The sequence below is a fragment of the Pezoporus wallicus genome, unplaced genomic scaffold, assembly GCF_028554395.1.
Source record: "Pezoporus wallicus isolate ANWC-B61680 ecotype Strahan unplaced genomic scaffold, APGP_CSIRO_Pwel_v1 contig_3952, whole genome shotgun sequence".
NCBI classification, from domain to species: domain Eukaryota; kingdom Metazoa; phylum Chordata; class Aves; order Psittaciformes; family Psittacidae; genus Pezoporus; species Pezoporus wallicus.
Window position 1 is genome coordinate 7,125,439 of NW_026635034.1, and position 17,659 is coordinate 7,143,097.

The 17,659-nt window shown below is 34.7% G+C and overlaps 1 protein-coding gene and 1 long non-coding RNA gene across 7 annotated transcripts in view; one reads left to right on the forward strand and one right to left on the reverse strand.

Annotated features, from left to right (window-relative positions):
- The first annotated feature begins 5,598 nt into the window (after positions 1–5,598).
- LOC130592636 (uncharacterized) overlaps positions 5,599–17,659 on the forward strand; it is a 114,889-nt gene continuing 102,828 nt past the window's right edge. For all 3 annotated transcript variants that reach the window (XR_008970612.1, XR_008970617.1, XR_008970618.1), the window contains exons 1-2: positions 5,599–5,685; positions 7,166–7,297. This is a non-coding gene — a long non-coding RNA (uncharacterized LOC130592636). The remainder of the gene's footprint in view (positions 5,686–7,165; positions 7,298–17,659) is intronic.
- Positions 14,991–17,659, reverse strand: part of FGF7 (fibroblast growth factor 7) — a 31,271-nt gene continuing 28,602 nt past the window's right edge. For all 4 annotated transcript variants that reach the window (XM_057397015.1, XM_057396997.1, XM_057397013.1 and 1 more), the window contains exons 3-4: positions 16,459–16,562; positions 14,991–16,076 (exon numbers count right to left, since the gene is read on the reverse strand). In XM_057397015.1, the coding sequence (XP_057252998.1) occupies positions 15,882–16,076; positions 16,459–16,562 (299 nt within the window). In that variant the 3' untranslated portion in view covers positions 14,991–15,881. The remainder of the gene's footprint in view (positions 16,077–16,458; positions 16,563–17,659) is intronic.

Consider the following 17,659-nt stretch of genomic DNA (forward strand, 5'->3'; position numbering starts at 1 on the left):
ACTGACTTCAGTGGTTTTACATTTGGAGCAGAGGATTTCTACCAGCATTCTGTTGTTGTTTGTTTTGTTTTGACTTGCTCAGTTTTTCATGCCAGCACTATGAAATGCATTGCGGTAGTACAAAAAATGTTGACATTTCACCATAGTTTTTATCTCCTTATGCTGTGCCTATGCATCTTGATGTAGTTAATTATGTCAAAATAAAAAATGTTTACTGAACACAAAGAAGACTTCTATAATAGTTCCTAAATTCTTTCTTGCTGCATTTAATTTCAGTAGGTTTTACTAAATGCACTTTGTTTGAATGATCTCTTTGGGTACTTCTTGTCTAGGAGCAAGCAGCCTGCTCAATACTTAAGAGCAGGCTCTGAAATCTGAATTACTTCTTTGTATACTTTTATTCTATACAGTTACTTGCACAAAAGCTGTGATATTAACAAAACTGATTTTAGGAATGGTTGCTGTATCGTTTTTGCTTGAGGTTCTTAATTTCACAGTTGGCTAAAATTATTACTCTTTTCAAACCAGTATTTCTCACACATGGTTTCTGCTCAGATATGATGGTGTAGTTTTGAGGTTTTAATTATTCTGAGCTTGGAAGATATCAGGTGATGGATTTCAGTGAGACTTTGGTTAACCTGCAACTCTGACATTCTTCCAACTTTGAAACCTTTATGTAAGAACAGTGCTGCTTTTTTTTCCAGTATGTTTTAGTAGTACACAATGTAAATGTTTTGTATGGAGGTACTGAGAAGATGATGGAAGTTCTGCCTTTATGATTAATGGTCCTTACGTATTTTCCACATCTTTAGCATGTTTCTTGGCATCTAAGAATGTGTGCTAGTATTCTGCTTATTGGAAGAAATGACAGTGCAGGTGCTCTATGTGTGCTGTTGTGATAACTTTTGATTGTCATGTTTAGTTATCTGAAGTTTAAATATTTGTTAATGTAGGTTATTTTAGGGTTTTCTGGTGCAAACAATTCTTACTATATGTCTGCAGGAAATGCAAGAGCCTCCTTTTACTTATGAAGAATTCTTATGTTCTGAAGATTTGGTGAGTCCAACTGCTTATTATTTTAACTACCCATGTATATGGTGAATTGAAGAAGCAGGAGGCAGGTCCTGAGCAAAGCCATGTGAATGTAAATACTGAGAATTGAGTTTGAGCGTAGATTGTATTTCCAGGACCCTCAGGCACTGGAAACTAAGAGGTTTGTAGAAATGGCAAACCTTTAAGAGAGCAGTCTCTCTGTTAACTGCCTTTTTTTTAAAGCTAACCCATGGAGGAAAATTTCTGTTTGTTGTACAGTGATTTTCTGCTGTTGTTAAAGTATGCTTGAGTGATGACACTGGATCAAGCGTGTTTAAAATATTTGGTCAGTCCACAGTATTACTAACATAACAGAAAGTCCTGAACCCTGAGGCAAAAAGCTCTGATGAGTATGAAAAGGGGAATAGCTAGTTTTGCTTTTTAATGAGTTGCTTTCTTTTCTTGTATTGATAAGGCTGCTGGGGAAATCCTTGAATATGTGTTTCTTTTCTTAAAGAACTTAATATAATGTGGTTACCAATGGTTCATTGAAATTACATTCTTTTTAGAGAAAACAGAACTTTCCTTTTGACCTGCCTACATTATTTTCAAGTATTGATTCACTCAAAGCCTTTAACTACAGAGCTATGGGAAAAATTACTCTTTTGCTATGAACCAGAACTTCTTCTATCACAGGAACAAAGAAATAAAAAATGATAAAAAGAATTTCAGTGGACAGAACATTCCATAATAAGTTTTTTGTCTCTTTAAAACGTATATTTTTAGGAGGAGCAATTGGACATAAAAGTGGAGACATTTTCATTTGGCATCATGTCAAAACAAAATATTACTATGTTTTAGTGTTCTAATTGGTTTTACTCTCTTTTTACCCTAAAATAAACATTTGTGTATTAATAGTTTGCATTTTTTTTTAAAGCAGTAATTTGTCTTACTGCCCTGCTATTAAGAAAGAACATGTCATTGTCTTTCAGCTCTACTAGAGGGTTTAAGACCACATTAATTACTCTGTATTAGCACTTAGTAAGTTATTTTCCAAAAGTGATGAGTTTGATGATTAACTTCAAGTGACTACCCTTGGTTTCAACAATTTGCTCAAATATTTAAGCTGTTAGTTTAAATTCTTTGCTAGATCAAGGAACAGAGTTTCCTCCTGTGTTTCCACTTCTGTTCTCAACAGATGGAAGGCGTTACTGTCCTTTCTGAGAACTTAAAGTGCACACGATTTTATTTGTCTCTTTAGAAACATAGTAACTTTTTTTTTCCTTGAGTTATCTCCTTCTGTAACTAAAAGGTTACAGTCTTTTTAATTACTCGGTGTCTGCTCTAATGGGCCTCCCTTTCCTGTCCTATTTCTGTTTTTGTCTTTTTGAGATGATGTAATCAGCTCTGAATGCAGCACATGGGAGAGGAGGAAATTGCAGTTGACGTTAACAATGTTGCCAAAATTATAGTCTTACAAGGTATATGTAAAATGCATTTATACTGGTATTACAATTCTTTTCTCAAAGTAAAGTTCATTACTTTTGTATCATTTTCAGAAATAACTATTTTTACCATGTACTGAGTGCCGAAGGAATGGCCAAATTGTGCATCTCTCAGTGAGCCTTGTTCTAAAACGATTATTCTTTCAGGGCTGTATGTAAATATCTGTATGAGTATGTTCCATTGACCATCAATGGTCATCCACACTCAGATTTGGAGAAGGGAATAAACACAAGTATCGAACTGGAGAAACCCACTGAAAAAATATTCTCATTATGATGTGAACCGGCATATCTAGAGGAATATCTCATGCCCTTGAACAGACAAACTGACAGGCATTGTCTCAGATAAGTGTTATAGCTTTGCCTCAGTTTGCAAGTGTGAAGTGTCAAGTTTATAAATTAAAAAATGCTGATAAGCTGAAGTCCCAGTTCTGCCTGGGTTTTAGAAACATTTTGTGTCAAGCCTAAACAAAGTGCAAGCAAAAGGCTATGAAAACATGTTGTTCTTCACAGACCTTGGTATTATAAAGGAAAGATGAGAGTACTGAAAGACCAAAAAGGTGGTTTTAAGCCTTCCAATAATTCCAATGGTGCAGTAGAAGTATACTACTGCATGTATGTTGTGTGTTAAGTTTTGTGCACATACACATTTAATTGTAGACCTGGACATATAAAAAGTCTGCCTGATTACAGCTGGTAGCCAGTAAAATCATCAATCCAACCTCTATTTCTAGATAAACCTTGCTAATTTTTTTAAGACATTGCTACTGAGGAAATTGGTGCAGAAGAAATTCTGACTCAGACAAGTGAGATGGGGAAGGCAAAGGTATAGTATAGATTTTTATTTCTTTTAATAGATTAGACAATAAAGACTAAATGTTCAAGGTATTTTCCTTGGATCCAGAAGTGGAATTACATCATTCTCTGAACGTTTGCTAGGGGAGAAGCTGGGCCATGTTGATGACACCAAAACAATTTGAAAAAACTCTATTTTTTCTTTGTATCTCCAAAGGTGTTTGTAGTCACCAAAAGTCTCAGTTTTAGACCATTGCTCCTTTTCTGAAGTATATTGACAGTTCATAGTATAAGTTGTCTTAGATGAAAATATCATTTCTAGCATTGTTTGAAATGGCATTATTTATGAATTAAGTATTTAAACATTTCTCACCTTGCCAAATACATTGTTGAGGAGTCAAAAGGTAGAAATATAGAGGTAAGAGATTGTTTACACTACATGGTATTTCTTGGATGTTGGTTTGACTATTAAAGGCCAATTAAAGTTTCTGTTGAAGTAAATAGAGAGATATATAAAAATAACAAATTCTTTGTTAGATTCTTTTGAAACAGCTTGAAAATTTGTCATGGGTTTATTAACATTGTAATGAAAAAGTTTTGAGAAAGAAGAAACTCACAAGGACTTGGTAATGTTAAGTTTATGGTTAGGTTAGGTTGGACTTGATGATCTGAAAAGTCTTTTCCAACCTAAATGGCTCTGTGATCCTATGAGAAATAAACCTCAACAAAGACTGAAGTGGTTATTTCATGTACTTTAACAGACTCTTAAGGGTAATAAAAGAAAGCAACTGTTAAAGAAAGTATTTTTATCGAATGGGGTCACCAGCAAGTGAACACCTCTATTGTAGAATAATTAAATTTTACTTTAGTTTTCTCGTTGGAGCAGCTATTTAATGCAAAAGGAACATAATAATTAACTTAGTTGCTAAATGATTTTATTTTCTTTTTAGAGTTGTTTTACCTGGTTTCAAGGTAAAACAACTTTCAGAATTACCAAGACATTTGGGAACTCCAAAACTTTGGGATCTAGTTATAAAAGCTCAGGTTTTTTAAGTATGAAGTATTTCTTCCTGTGAATTCAGTTTTTTAAGTAACAGTTGAAAAACTAGGGCTGATTTTAGAACTAAGCCTCTCCTGTCTTTGTGATCTGCTTCAGGCATGCTGCTGTGACTTATGGTAGCTTTCTACTTGGGAAAGTCAGAATCAGAATCCATGGCACTGTGAAAGGCCAAGATAAAGTATGTTAGATTTTTTTATAACTTCCACTTGACGTGGAAATGTGTAAGCTTTTCCTAATTTATATCTTTAAAATTTAAATGCTTAAAGTACTAAGGTACAGATTAGGTGGGTATACATACTTGAGAGTATAAATTTGTACATGAGTAAAACTAATTTAAGAACAAATTTGAATTCTCACTATAGAAACATCTTAAAAATTTGGTAAGCAGCTATCCAAAAATCCTTTATTCTTTAGGATCAGTAGGATTGCATTGCTGCAGAAGTACATAGAAATAAGAGGAACAGATTTCTAATAGTCATGTGATAATAGTTATCACCAACATAAAACAATCACTACTTTGTTCCTAGTATCAAACAATCTGAAACCCTGACTTTTGATCCATTTTGCATATTGGGTTGTTACTAATAAAGCAAAGATTATTTTACTACTTTTTCACGTATTAACCTATTGTATAGTATTATGCAGACTTTCACAATCTGTGTTAAAACAGTGACTGATAGATTGAAGAATATTATAAATGTTATGTCATTTACTGCATTTTTCTGAGTGAATTTTGACTTCTTTTGGCTTAGAAATGAAGAAAACTGTTAATTCCTGTTACTTGTCCAAGTCCAAATACTGTCAAGTTGATAAAAACAAGTTGTGCAGAGTGAAGGACAGATATAAAATTCAGATAGTTGAGCAGCCTAGATAAATTCTATGTCTAAGCAGTGACCTGTTGATAGTACTTGCTGCAAAATGTGTGCACAAATGTAACATTTTTGACATAAAGTGTTTATATACAAACAGAAGCCTGCTCTTGGAAGTTAACAGTGATTGATATACAGAACTAATCGGTTGTCCTACAATTTATTTTGTTTTTTTGCATAAACATAATGTCTTGGCACTCAGAGAATGGCTGTAGACCTTGCTAGTATTAGAGGATAGACATGAGGTTTATTAATCAGTATATTAGCATGCACCTATATCTGAATTTATGATGATACCTTTTTCCCAATTTTTTCCCTTTGCAGCCTAACCAGGAAGATCAAGACCAATTGTTTGACAGAATTGGAGATTTTGTGGCACATTTTTCTTCTTGTTCCCAGGGATGCTGAAGATATTTTTTTTCAGGTAATAGTACAATTAGCATTTTCAGTGATGTATGGGTTAGATTCAGCTCATAAAAGTATAATGATATCAAAAAGAAAGTATTGTATTTTTAAGGTAATACGTAGGCTCTGGTCCAGTCCAATCATTGCCTTATTGCAGTGACTCTGTTCTGTAGGAGCTCTTTTAGCTGTGAAATTATTTAACTATTGCAGAATTAGCCAGCAAGGATATAATCATACCCAGAGACATAACTTATAATTCAAATGATGAATGCCGATTTCATTTCACTGCTTTCTTTGTGCTACTGTGTAGGAGAATTATTCTGGAAGAATCTATGGTAAGCTCATAAATGCAGTCAGGAAGGAAGCCTTAAAAATTCAAGCCCTAGGTATAACTATACTAATTCCTGGAAAAGCTGCTGAACAGAGTGTTGTAACAGCAGACTAGGAGAACTTCCCCAGTAACTATTTGTAGGTGGCTTTGAAGGTATCTCTGTAAAAAATGGTCACTTTGTATAAATATTCTTACAGGATTCAGACTATGCCTGTCCTATTGGAAGTAGTATTATATTGCCATTCTGAATGTTTTGACAGTAACAGTTTATGATTTTTAGGTTGTATATGTATTTTAATATCCATTTAAAAAGATTTAGAGCACATTTCTATCTTTTGTGCTCATTTATTTAGACTTCATGCCAATGTGGATTTCATTATCTTGTATGTTGAAGCCGATTGACAAATGCAATAGAAATATGTTTTTGAAGTAGATATAAAATACCAAAATAATTTCTCAAAACCCTTCTCTGTGTCAGTCACTGTTGGGCAGAATTTTCTTTTTAGTTACAGACACAGAAAATTGTATGTAGAAAAAAATCATCCTGAAAAATTAAATTTGAGAAGGCTTGCATACTTCAAAGTTATGTGTGCACCAAACTCCAAATGGGCCTTTAACTTGGATGAGCTGGGTAAACCCACAGTGTACTCTGTAACTACTATAAATAGATAATAGATAGAATTAACTGAAATTTAGTCAGACCAGAGAAAAATCCCAAGAAACTGGGAGACCACTGCTACGCCATAGATTCTGTATCTGTATAAAACCTATGGTATGGAGCTCTGCAAAGTACTACTGGAGTGAATATGGAAAACCACTGAATAAAGTAAATTATGTATTGCTGCCAGAATAATTCACAACCTCAACAAAACATAAACAAATATATTAAATTACCAGAATTGGAACAACACAAAGTAAGGATATTCACTCATGTGCAAAACTAAGCAGAAGCAGAAAGGAGATGGTAAAAACTGTCCTGTTTGACTTTAAGTATATGGCTATAATTATTTCAGTTAACAGGATTGGACCCCAAGGATGAGGTTGACCATGGTCATAAAAATTTGCACATTGGAGACAGGAAATAAAGCAGCTTTCACTCAGGAATATTCATAGGGTGATTTTCAAAATTAACATCAATATTCTTATAAATTAAATTTTTGATTTTCAGGTGTAAACTCAAGGAAAGGTGTATGGAAGCAATGGAATGTTGAAAGCTTGAAGGCTGCCACAGTAAATTATACTAGTAAAGATGCTACTGTTAAAATACAAGCTAGTGCACCTGCCAGTTCTACAGCAACCCGTAAGTCTTGTAAATATTTCTAAACACACAATGCATGTCACTCCACGCATTTTGGAAGGAAATCTAGAGTATATTGCAAAATCTAATTGTCAACATAAATTATTAACAATATTTTCAGTTTGTTTTGCACAAAATCAAAATGTTATAGCAATTAAACATGAATTGATGATTTTGATCTACTCTAAACATGCATCCTCCCAAATACTGATACTTCCATTTGATTAAGCCGTAAGCAATATTACAAAGTATTTAAAGAAGGTACTGATACTCTAGCTAGTAAAATCTGACGGTTTTGATTTTGTCAGTTCCTCTCATACTAATGACAGCTATTATTTTTTTTCTACTCCTTTCTCTGGCACCTGGTTCCCATTTTCAGTATGTCTTGCATTCTTCCCTCTAACTTCTACCCCTTTGTCTTCCCTGTCCTGATGGATCAGATCTTAACTTTAATTCTTCCATACCAGCCTGCTGTGCTTTCTCAATGCTGCTGTTTTAACCACTTCTCAAGCTGTTTGTGCTGATGTTGCTTCTAGCTTGCTCTGAGTGTTTTGCAACATTTTGTTTCTTCAAGCTAGCCAGCTTCTTTTCTCTTTTCCCTGCCTGAAATTACTGTTTTCCTTCTAACAACTACAGCCATAATTTTATGCTTCCAATCTTCTCTTGCTCCTTTTTAACTTCCTTCTGCCTCAACCATAACCAAACAACTTTTCCCATCCCTGCCTTTTTTTCTCCCATCTTTTTTTTTCATGAGCTCATATGTTTTTCTCTATTTAGATAATTTCCCAGTCATCGAGGTACGAAAACCTTATTTTTGCAAAATAATTCAGGAGAAAACTCATAAATTTGTATCATAGGTGTCATTTAAGGCAGTGAGGTCTGTAATTCTTTGATTTTCCATTTTCTAGTGTATAGTTGGCTGTATAATATAGGGTTATTCATTGCCAGTCTTAAAGATAAGCTGGAGAATTATTTTAGAAATTCTTTAGTGATGGAACCTACTTGAATGGAAGAAGATATCTTTGTGCAGTTTTTCAGGGCTCCTCACCCTGCTCTGTTGGTAGCAGTCTTCCCACTCCCCAGCCTCTACCATTTTCCATGCTATCACTGACATGTTTTCTCTATGGTTAAGTGCTTAGGAAAAGATAGAGGGTTGCCTCTTGTATGTGTTAAGGAGAGAAAGTTTGGAACGTGCTGTACTCAGGAAATCCTGAATTAGTGCAGTACTGCAGACATATCAGAGGAAAGGAAGTATTCTCTCATGTGCCATGATTCCCACAAAGCTTTCTCTTGGAATGTAGATGTGAGAGAATTGCGTGGGTTTTCCCCAATGAAACAGACTATCTCAGCAACAAGGAGAGCTGCTTTTGAGGCCTAGCTGAAGGATTTGGTCTCTGTAGATGAATATAGCTTTGTCGAACCTTTGTATGGATTGGCTATGCACATCTGTGTCTTAAAAAAGTGACCTATCTTACTGTCGTTATGTGTTGCCTTTTAGCTTTCCTGAAGAATTTTCCTTTTTTACTTTAGTATTTCTTTTCAAGCACAATTAAAAAATGAAATGTGGTTTATTTAAAGTTGAAAGTCAGTGTTACTCTCATCAGGTTACAGTCTTGAAAGGAAATTCTTGTTTACAGAATCAATTTTGTGTGTATTGCTCAGTTTGCAGGACAGTTTTTAGAAACAGAAATGTAACTATGTTTTTGAACAGAAGAACATTTGGGTTTAAAAATAATATGCTTTTACAAAACCTAAAACCAGTGGAAACATTTGCATGTTTTTTATGAATTCCAAAGGTTTTATTCTGGTATAATCATATTTCCTCTTGGATCATGGTCACTGTAGTACTTTACTAGTATACAAAAACAAGAGTATGAAACTGAGTAAAAAGTGATTATTTATGAGGTTGGTTCAGTAAATTACCTCAGCTGCTCATTAGAACACTGCTTACTTAACGGAGTCTGTTTTAATGACAGTAATCTCTAAAGTCTCTGAAGCTATTGTTATCTTGATGTTTCTTTCCAAGATATAATGGCATGTTCTTTCTTATGACAGTAAAACAAACAGGAGAAGCCCTACTATTTTAGCTCTTCCTGTTAGTGTCCTATCCTGTGGTCTACCTTATTGCTTTAGGCTTGCAGGATGCTCATGGTTTTGTTCAATAATCATTTGTTCTCTCTTATGACCACTGAAAAGTTGTTGCTTGTCCAGATCTACTTTAGTGCCTAGTTTTCAGTGAAACCAAAAGGGATAGCGTGTACAGACAAGTTAGTCATATTAACATGTTGTGTCTTACACAAGAATTGACTGTCCATGGTTTCCAAATGTTGCTTTTCCTCTAAAGGTCTCATCCAGTGTTCCTGTGGTGAGAATAATATCACAGCAACTCATATAGACATAAACAGGCTACCCTGTTAGCTAGCTTGAACAGAGAAAACCATATAACTTTGAGGGTATGGTATCCTGTGTAGCAACAGAAGTCCCTCTGAGTGTGGGTAGAAACAGCTACATCTCCTCTGTTGTCCCTGTGATCTGTTGTGATTAGTCTGGCAGTTTAAAGCTAGTGTGGGGCTATGTTTAGTGCTTTAGCAGCATGTACCAGACTCAAATTTACCTATCAAATAGCACACTGAAAGTGGCTAGTGTAAAGTTATATAAGAAATCTTTAGTGGAACCAGGTTTCAAAGGGCAGTAGATGAACCATGAAAACTCAGCAGTCACCAGCTGATGACTTGATTCTTGTCCATCAAAACTGGTGCTGTCCAAGGTAATAGTAAATTGTGTTTATGCTTAGACAGGAGATAGTAATTGTAAAGGGAGTCGGCCCTGAATTCTGATTAAAATCATACCATATAACATTATTATTATAAAAACATTTCTAGTGGTGATAAAGATATTACTGAGTTAGTTCGAAGAATAAGGGAGTGATTCCGGTCTAATCAGCACTGTCAATGCCACACTTGGAGTACTGTGTTCAGTTCTGGGCTTCTTAGTACAAGAGAAACATGGACATACTGGAGAGAGTAATAAAGGGCACAGAGATAATGAGTGGCCTGATGCATGTCTCCCATGAGGAAAGGCTGGGAGAGCTGGGACTGTTGTTCTCTTCAAGGAGAGAAGGCTCTGGGCTTATCAATGTATGTAAATACCTGAAGGGCGGGTGCAAAAAGGACTGAGCCAAGCTCTTTTCAGTGGTTCCCAGTGACAGGACAAGAGGCAGTGGGCACCAGCTGACGGACAGGAGATTCCTTCTGAATGTCAGGAAACACTTTTTTACTGTGAGGGTGACTGAGCAGTGCCACAGGTTGTGGAGAGAGGCTGAGGAGTGTCACTCCTTGGAGATATTAAAAAAAATGTCTGGACATGGTCTTGGGCAACTGCCTCTAGGTGGCCCTGCTTGAGTAGGGGGTCTGGACCAGAAGACCTCCAGAGGTCCTTTCCAACATCAACCATGCTGTAATTCTGTGAATAAAGTGCAACGCAGGGTCCGTTAAATAAAGGTGGGACAGTGACACATCTTTGGTTCAGGTTCTTCCCTTCAGAGAGGGGAGTACAGGCTAGGAGTAGTTCCTTTGATGCTGTATAAAACCAGAAATGCATAAATAAAACATACATGGATTTGCATGAGTTGTTCAATTAACATAACACCATAGATATGTCAGTTCGTTGTTGGTGTATGGTCAGAAAACATAGGCACAGACCAATGAAGACTCATTGTAGAATGAGCTCTTTTCAGTGTTTACCTGGCAAAGCTAGAAAAAGGCTTTTTTGTGTTTTAGTCTTACAAAATTCTGAACATCCAAGTGGCACAATGAACAGACTCTATTAACTCCAGAGAGAGCTTAGCCTGCAGAGGACAAAGCCCTTAAATTGTCTGTGACTTCTCAAAGACGGGGAAGCTGTTGGTCTATGTGAAGTGAACTTGTAATCAGTTTCACAGAGCTACCTGGGTACTAGGTAAGCCAGATATCTACTTTCTCCATGTAGCTGAGCACACTAGATATCTAGTTCCTGTGTGTGCATATATATGTGTGTGTGTGTATATGTATACATATATGTATAAATGTATATATAATTCCTATAAAATCTGCTGGACTTTGGCAGCCTACTTAACCTGATACCTTCAGATTCTCACGAGGTACCAATATCCACCTTTTAGCAACTTGGTATCCTTTGAGATCTGTACTTCACTGAAGAATGCTCAGTGTTCAGATCTTTAGCCATCTTTGTTAAAACACAGTTTTAGAAATTACCTTCAAAGTGAAGAGTTTTATCTGTTACTGGACTTCAGTCTGAAAACACTGTAACATTTATGTGACAAGTTTATGCATCTTCATTCTAATTGCTCTGCTTTTCTGGTTAGTGCTGAAGGAAAACAGTTTATTCTCATGAGGAAATAATTTCCTCTAAATTGAGTTCTTGTTCTCCTCTCTTTGTTAAGAGTCAGCCTTTTAAAGTGTCAGGCCTTTAAGTAAAAGAGTTTTCTTAGTGAAACAACCAATCTTGGTAAGCTAGGATGTGCCTTCCAAACACAATTGAAGAAAATTTCCCTTTTTAGGTCTGCACGGTAAGCATTTCAGTGTCTATAATGGCTGAGATTTACAATCTAGCTTTCCTCAGCCAGGTGAGGTTATTTACAGAGCTCAAGTTTTAACGCTTGGTAGTTTTAATACTATATGGATACTACATTGTATTTTGTGTAAGACTGTGAATTTAAGTGCATGGTGTTAAAAAGTTTTTTCTGGAAACTTTGCTGTGTGAGTATCATTTAAATTAATATAAATGTCATGTTAAAAACTTCATACAACTCCTTGAATATTTTCCCATCTGAGTTTCTGCTTTAAGGACTCCTAATCTTCGAAATCTTCAAATTCTCCTGACAGCACAGAGAAGTTACCTTTTTTTCTGTTTTAAGGGAAGATGTGATGCAAATTGCTATTACTTGTCCAGTGATGTAAACAGTTGATTTCTTTCCTTTTTATTTTTTTATTTAATGTTAGTTGAAAAAAGTATATTATTCGTTCTAAGTATGGATCCCAACTCTGATGATAACTTCCCCTAATTTGGGGAAATTATCTAACCTGTCAGTTTCATTTTCTACCTATGTTAAATGTTATGAAATTATCCTGGTTTTTAGGAAGTTAGTATTGAGGAATTAGATTGTGGAGGCCTGTGAAGGATTTAGACTACTCAGATACTGGTTGTCAAATGCAGGGAAATACTGTTAATCTCTTACTACTTTATTGATTTAATGTTAACTTACATTTTGGTTTGGCTCATTCAAAAATATACATATTTTCTTATTTAAAACACAGACAAGTGTATTTTAATAATTACTCAGTCGATTAATCATTTAGTAATCTGATTACAGATGCTATGCACAGAGTTGTTTTAAAGTACTTGCAACAGAATTAAAAGTGAGACCATATTGTACAATGTCTTTTAAAGGTCATGGAAATTGTCCAATTGTCATTTTTTATTGTGTTATAAAATGTATTTACACCATTTTGCATACCTTTAGTGACACACAAGGTATTTTAGATAAGCTATGAGGCAAATGTGTAGTTATCCCCCAACATGGAAAATGCTTTTTGTGTAGCTGTTCAAGAGGTTGAACTGAACTCTAAATGTTTTTTTTAAGAAAAATAACTTGGAATTACAGACTCTTTTGGGTTGGAAGGGTGCTGCAGGTGTCTTGTCCAGTCCCCTGCTCAAAGTAGGGCCCACACTGATTTTAGACTAATTTGCACAGGACTTTGTCCAGTCAGATCTTTAAAACCAACAAGAATGGAGATTCTGCAGTCTTGTGTGAGATTCCCCAGATGAGATTAGCTCATTTTTGTGTCACAGAGTGTTTATCGGCACTAATACAAAAGATAAGTAAGTAGAACCTTGTTAATTAAATTTAAAGAGCCTGCGTAATGGAACAGTTTCTGGGAAATGTGAATGGTTATTGAAGGTGGCTAAATAGAATGGCTATTTAAACCACAGGAGCTTATATTTCAGTTCTAAACCACAGTCTATTTATGCTTTGTAGTATCTGTGGTAAACAAAGAAGAAAGCTAGATGAAAACCAATGCTTCTGAAGGAAAAACAAAGAAATAACAATTGAGAGTGGCTATTATAGCTGACTTTGGGTTTTCTTGAATCTTTAGTATCATAAAGGTTAGTAATGAGTTGTATCCAGGCAGGTATATCTGTTTCGTTTCATATGAACATATTTTCCTCCCAGATGGGATATCGCATGACTGATGTTAAGATTGGATTGTGATGTAATTGGTATAGAAGCTTTTGTGAGGGTTTCTGACATCTATTTGAATAATACCTGTTAAAATCTAATAGATTCTTTTATCTTTTATCCTATAATAGCTTGCTATTGTAGTTCACCACTATGAATTTTGTTTGGCTGCATCCCTATATTCTTGAATTACATAACCAAAAGATCTTTAGAAGAGCTTGTCTGTATCTGGATTTCATTTTAAGTGCTTTTTGCATATATATTAATGTATTAATTTGCATATTCATGTTTGAATTCAAACTTCAAATCTTAATGAGATTTTGTTCTTTTATTTTTTATTTCAAAGCTTCAACTAACCTAGTGTAGGTCTAGAAACTTCCACCAGTATGTTAATGTTGATCATGAGTGTGAACTTTCTTTCAGTGTTTATATATTCACAGAAAGGTGCAGACAGTGATTTGCAAAACAGTTTCTTTGATAGTACAGTCTATTGTTTTCAGTGAACAGGTAATAGATAAAAAAAGCACAGTGAATGTTTACTGACGTAGCTGTATTGACAGATTTTTTTCTACATAGACCCATTTATATCTTCACTTTGATGTTTGATATTAGCAAGTCAAAAATCATGAATGGTTTCCAAAGTATAGTACTTGTTAAACAAGTTTTGGTTTTGTTTTTAAGAATTATTGATAAAGAGAATTTTTACCATTTTCGGTGAGTGCTATTACAAAAAAAGGTTCTCATGTCAGAAAAAATGGTTGACTCTAGACACTTGCAATGAAAAGTAAACCATTTTATACGGCTAGTAATTAGCCTGACTCCATTTCAGGCATCTAGCAGCTGTTTTAGCTAATTTTTTTTGTGATCTTTAAGTTCATGGTTACCATAATACCTAGAAAACTTGCAGGCAATCTGAGCAAAATGAAATTATATAATGCATTAGTTGTGTAGGGATTAGCTGAGCACTTCAGTAGCTAGAAAATGGAGATGTCTTTTCTTCATCAGGTCATACTGATTTTAGCTGAAGTTTCAAACTAGTCATATAGGCTTTTTTATCTGTGAGTACAGGTTCTACCCTCTGACGGATTAGTTCCAGTACCTGCTGGAGCTGTGTTGAAACCACGACAAGCTGTAACCTTCTTTTACCTGCTGTAACTCTGAGCCTGCTGGTAATTTGATTAGCAAGAGTATGCAGCAAAGATTTTTTACATTTTTGCATTGTTTCTTTTCAGATGTCTGTTGTGTGATTTGCTGCAGGCTGTCATTTTTGTCTGCTCTCCAATGTATGTTGGCAAGAGGGTTGTGTACTAGTCTTTGTGTCTGGTCACAGAAACAAATTCATGCATCTCAGCCAGACTGTTTTGTTATTCCTTTAGAATTAAAAGCATATGAAACAGATGCATCTTAATAAGGATTTTTTTTTTATAAATAACATTTAAATAACTTAGAACAATAAAGTTCAAATACAACTTAAAATAAAGTTTAATGCTGTAACAACAGAAAAAGCATGTATAAGGATGGAAAAACAATATTGAAAGCTGTATGCCCTAACAGGAATTATACAAAAGATAGGATATGTTACATAAAAAACCTTAATATGTCTGAATTTTTGCTTCATCGTTATATAAAATGTTAATTTGTGAAAAGTGAGATGAAGTACATTATTTAATCCTATTCTTATTTTACATACACTATTTGAAACATCTTTTAGAGCAGCATTAGGTATTTGTTTCATTAATAGATAGGAACATTTTGTGTTAGAGTAAACATAATTTTTCCAAACTAACTCTTTTATCTGAATACAACAATAAACATTTACAAGATTATATTTTTTTTCTGATCATATAGTTTATGTATAGGATATCAGTTTCTTGGGGAAGTATTTAAAATACTGCTCAGCCTCCACATTTACTATTGACTTGATAATCTGACAACTCATTCCAGCAGCCTTAAAGTCTGACATATTTTACACAACATTATCATCTGCTTATTATTATTATAGCAGCCATATTTAAGAAGCAGATAGGGTTTTTTAAATAAAATATTATCAGATAATCAAGTAATGACTTATTCTTCAGGGTAAATTAATTTAAGAAACTACCCAGTTACAATGACTAAGATAATGATTGTACAACTCTTTAGAATTTTTTACAACTTTTAGTTAGTAAATCTGGTTTTGTGTATATTTTCAAATCTTTTTCATGTAGTCTTTTAAAAATAAAGATAAATGCGCAAGTCCAGCTTGTTCAGTTTCTCAGTAGTATTCCAGCCTCTCTTGGTAACTTGTCAAATAGTCTTCTTAAAAATAATCTTCCTGCTGGAACTAGTTTTTGTATAGATCATTTGTGATTAGGATATTGCCAGTGGAAGAAAGTGGGATGCTCTGTGTTCTTTCTTTGTTTTTTTACCTTTCATGGGGACCCCTTTGTGGTTTAAAGTAACAAACATCTCCTTTCCTTTGTGTGTCCATTTTGCAGAAGCATATGTGTTATAATGGTTTTCTTCAATCAGTTCTATGAAGTTGCAGTCCTCATTGCATACTTTCTGTTGACAGGAAATAATAAAGTAGAGTAAAATAAGTACAAGTGTCTTTTGAATATAGATTAGGAATGATGGGAAAAGAATATGAATTATAAACCCCACATGTTAATATTTTAATAACTAATTTGACTTCTGAAATCTGAGTATTGAATATTTAGCTTTGTCTATTCCCACAGAGTATTCCACATTTTTAAAAAGTATCTAAGCTCTAATCACTGAATTTATTACATGGACATAAAAGTCTAGTATGGGATGTATGAGATAAATACAGGTGACATTTTAATTTGTTAAGAATCTGCTTTATATAAACTGTAAAGATGGTACATGCACAGATATGTATCTATCATGCGATGATTGTACACACAAGAGAAGTTTGCATCCATACCTTTCCATAGAGTCTTCCTGACTTGTTCATTGCCAGAAAGTATTCACTTTCCACTCCTTTGATTGCCACTATTCCAACTGCCACTGTTCGGATTTCTAGAATACCTGCAAAGGCACACAGTAAGGGCTGTAAAATGGTTGTTTGTTCTCCAGTCAATTTAGAAGGTTTAGTTGAACTTGCATTCTGTAATACTTCTCTGTTTATTGAAAATTGCAGGAAAATTGCATATCTATTCACGTGAAGAAAGGGGTAGAATTTAAAAATCATCTGCATGTGATCGTGTCTGCACAAAGCCACTTGAAAATTGTATGGTGATGATTTTTAAGTGTATGCTGAAGTTACGATGTTAGTAGAAATAATATTTCTGCTTTCAAAGAATCAGCATGTATTAGAATTTATCAGGCTCAGGGTTTCATTTAGAAGAATTATGTATGTAGCCATTGAGGTTCACAGAATTTGTGTAAAGCCTTTATTTTGAAGACCTATGGAGCAGTATCATCTCCTTGAAAGAGTGTAAACCTTAGAACTTGTGAGTGACAGAAAGCAGACCACAGTGTCTTAAATAAGATAAAGTATTTGCTTGACCTTTGCATGCTTTTATGGCTGATCGAAGCTGTAAAGATACGTGTATTTGAGAATCATTAAAAACTGCGCTGGTAAGTTATTTTTCAAAACCAGAAAACATTTAGAGTTGTTTCCTATAAACTACTTATACTTAATCTCACTGATGTATGTCTGCAATAACTTGCTGTAGTTGCTATGATACATTTAAGTTACCTGTGACATAAAAAATATTCTTATGTTAATTAAAAAATATCTGAGCAAAGGCAGGAGGATGGTGCACATTATCAAGGAACACCAGGTTGTTTTCAAGTTTACATATTATTGTTGTTGATTTAAGCAATAGTTTAGAGTTCTGCTTCTGAGTTTGAGCTTTTTCTTCCATATTGAGTCACCTATAGAACTGCGCAGTAGCATCTAATACTGTGACTCTGGCTTTCCATACGGGGTCTTTCAAAGCCAGCTAACTCTAGGCAAATTTCAGCAGCTGAGCGTGGGGGAAACAAGGGAGGGAGGGGGAGAGAGCAGTTTGTGTTAGAATGTCACTTAAAAGGTGACCTTCCTCTTGAGCAAAACATTTCCTCATTTTCTCCTTCAAGTTTGTGTTGACTCTTCACAGGCACCACACAATAGGAATTTT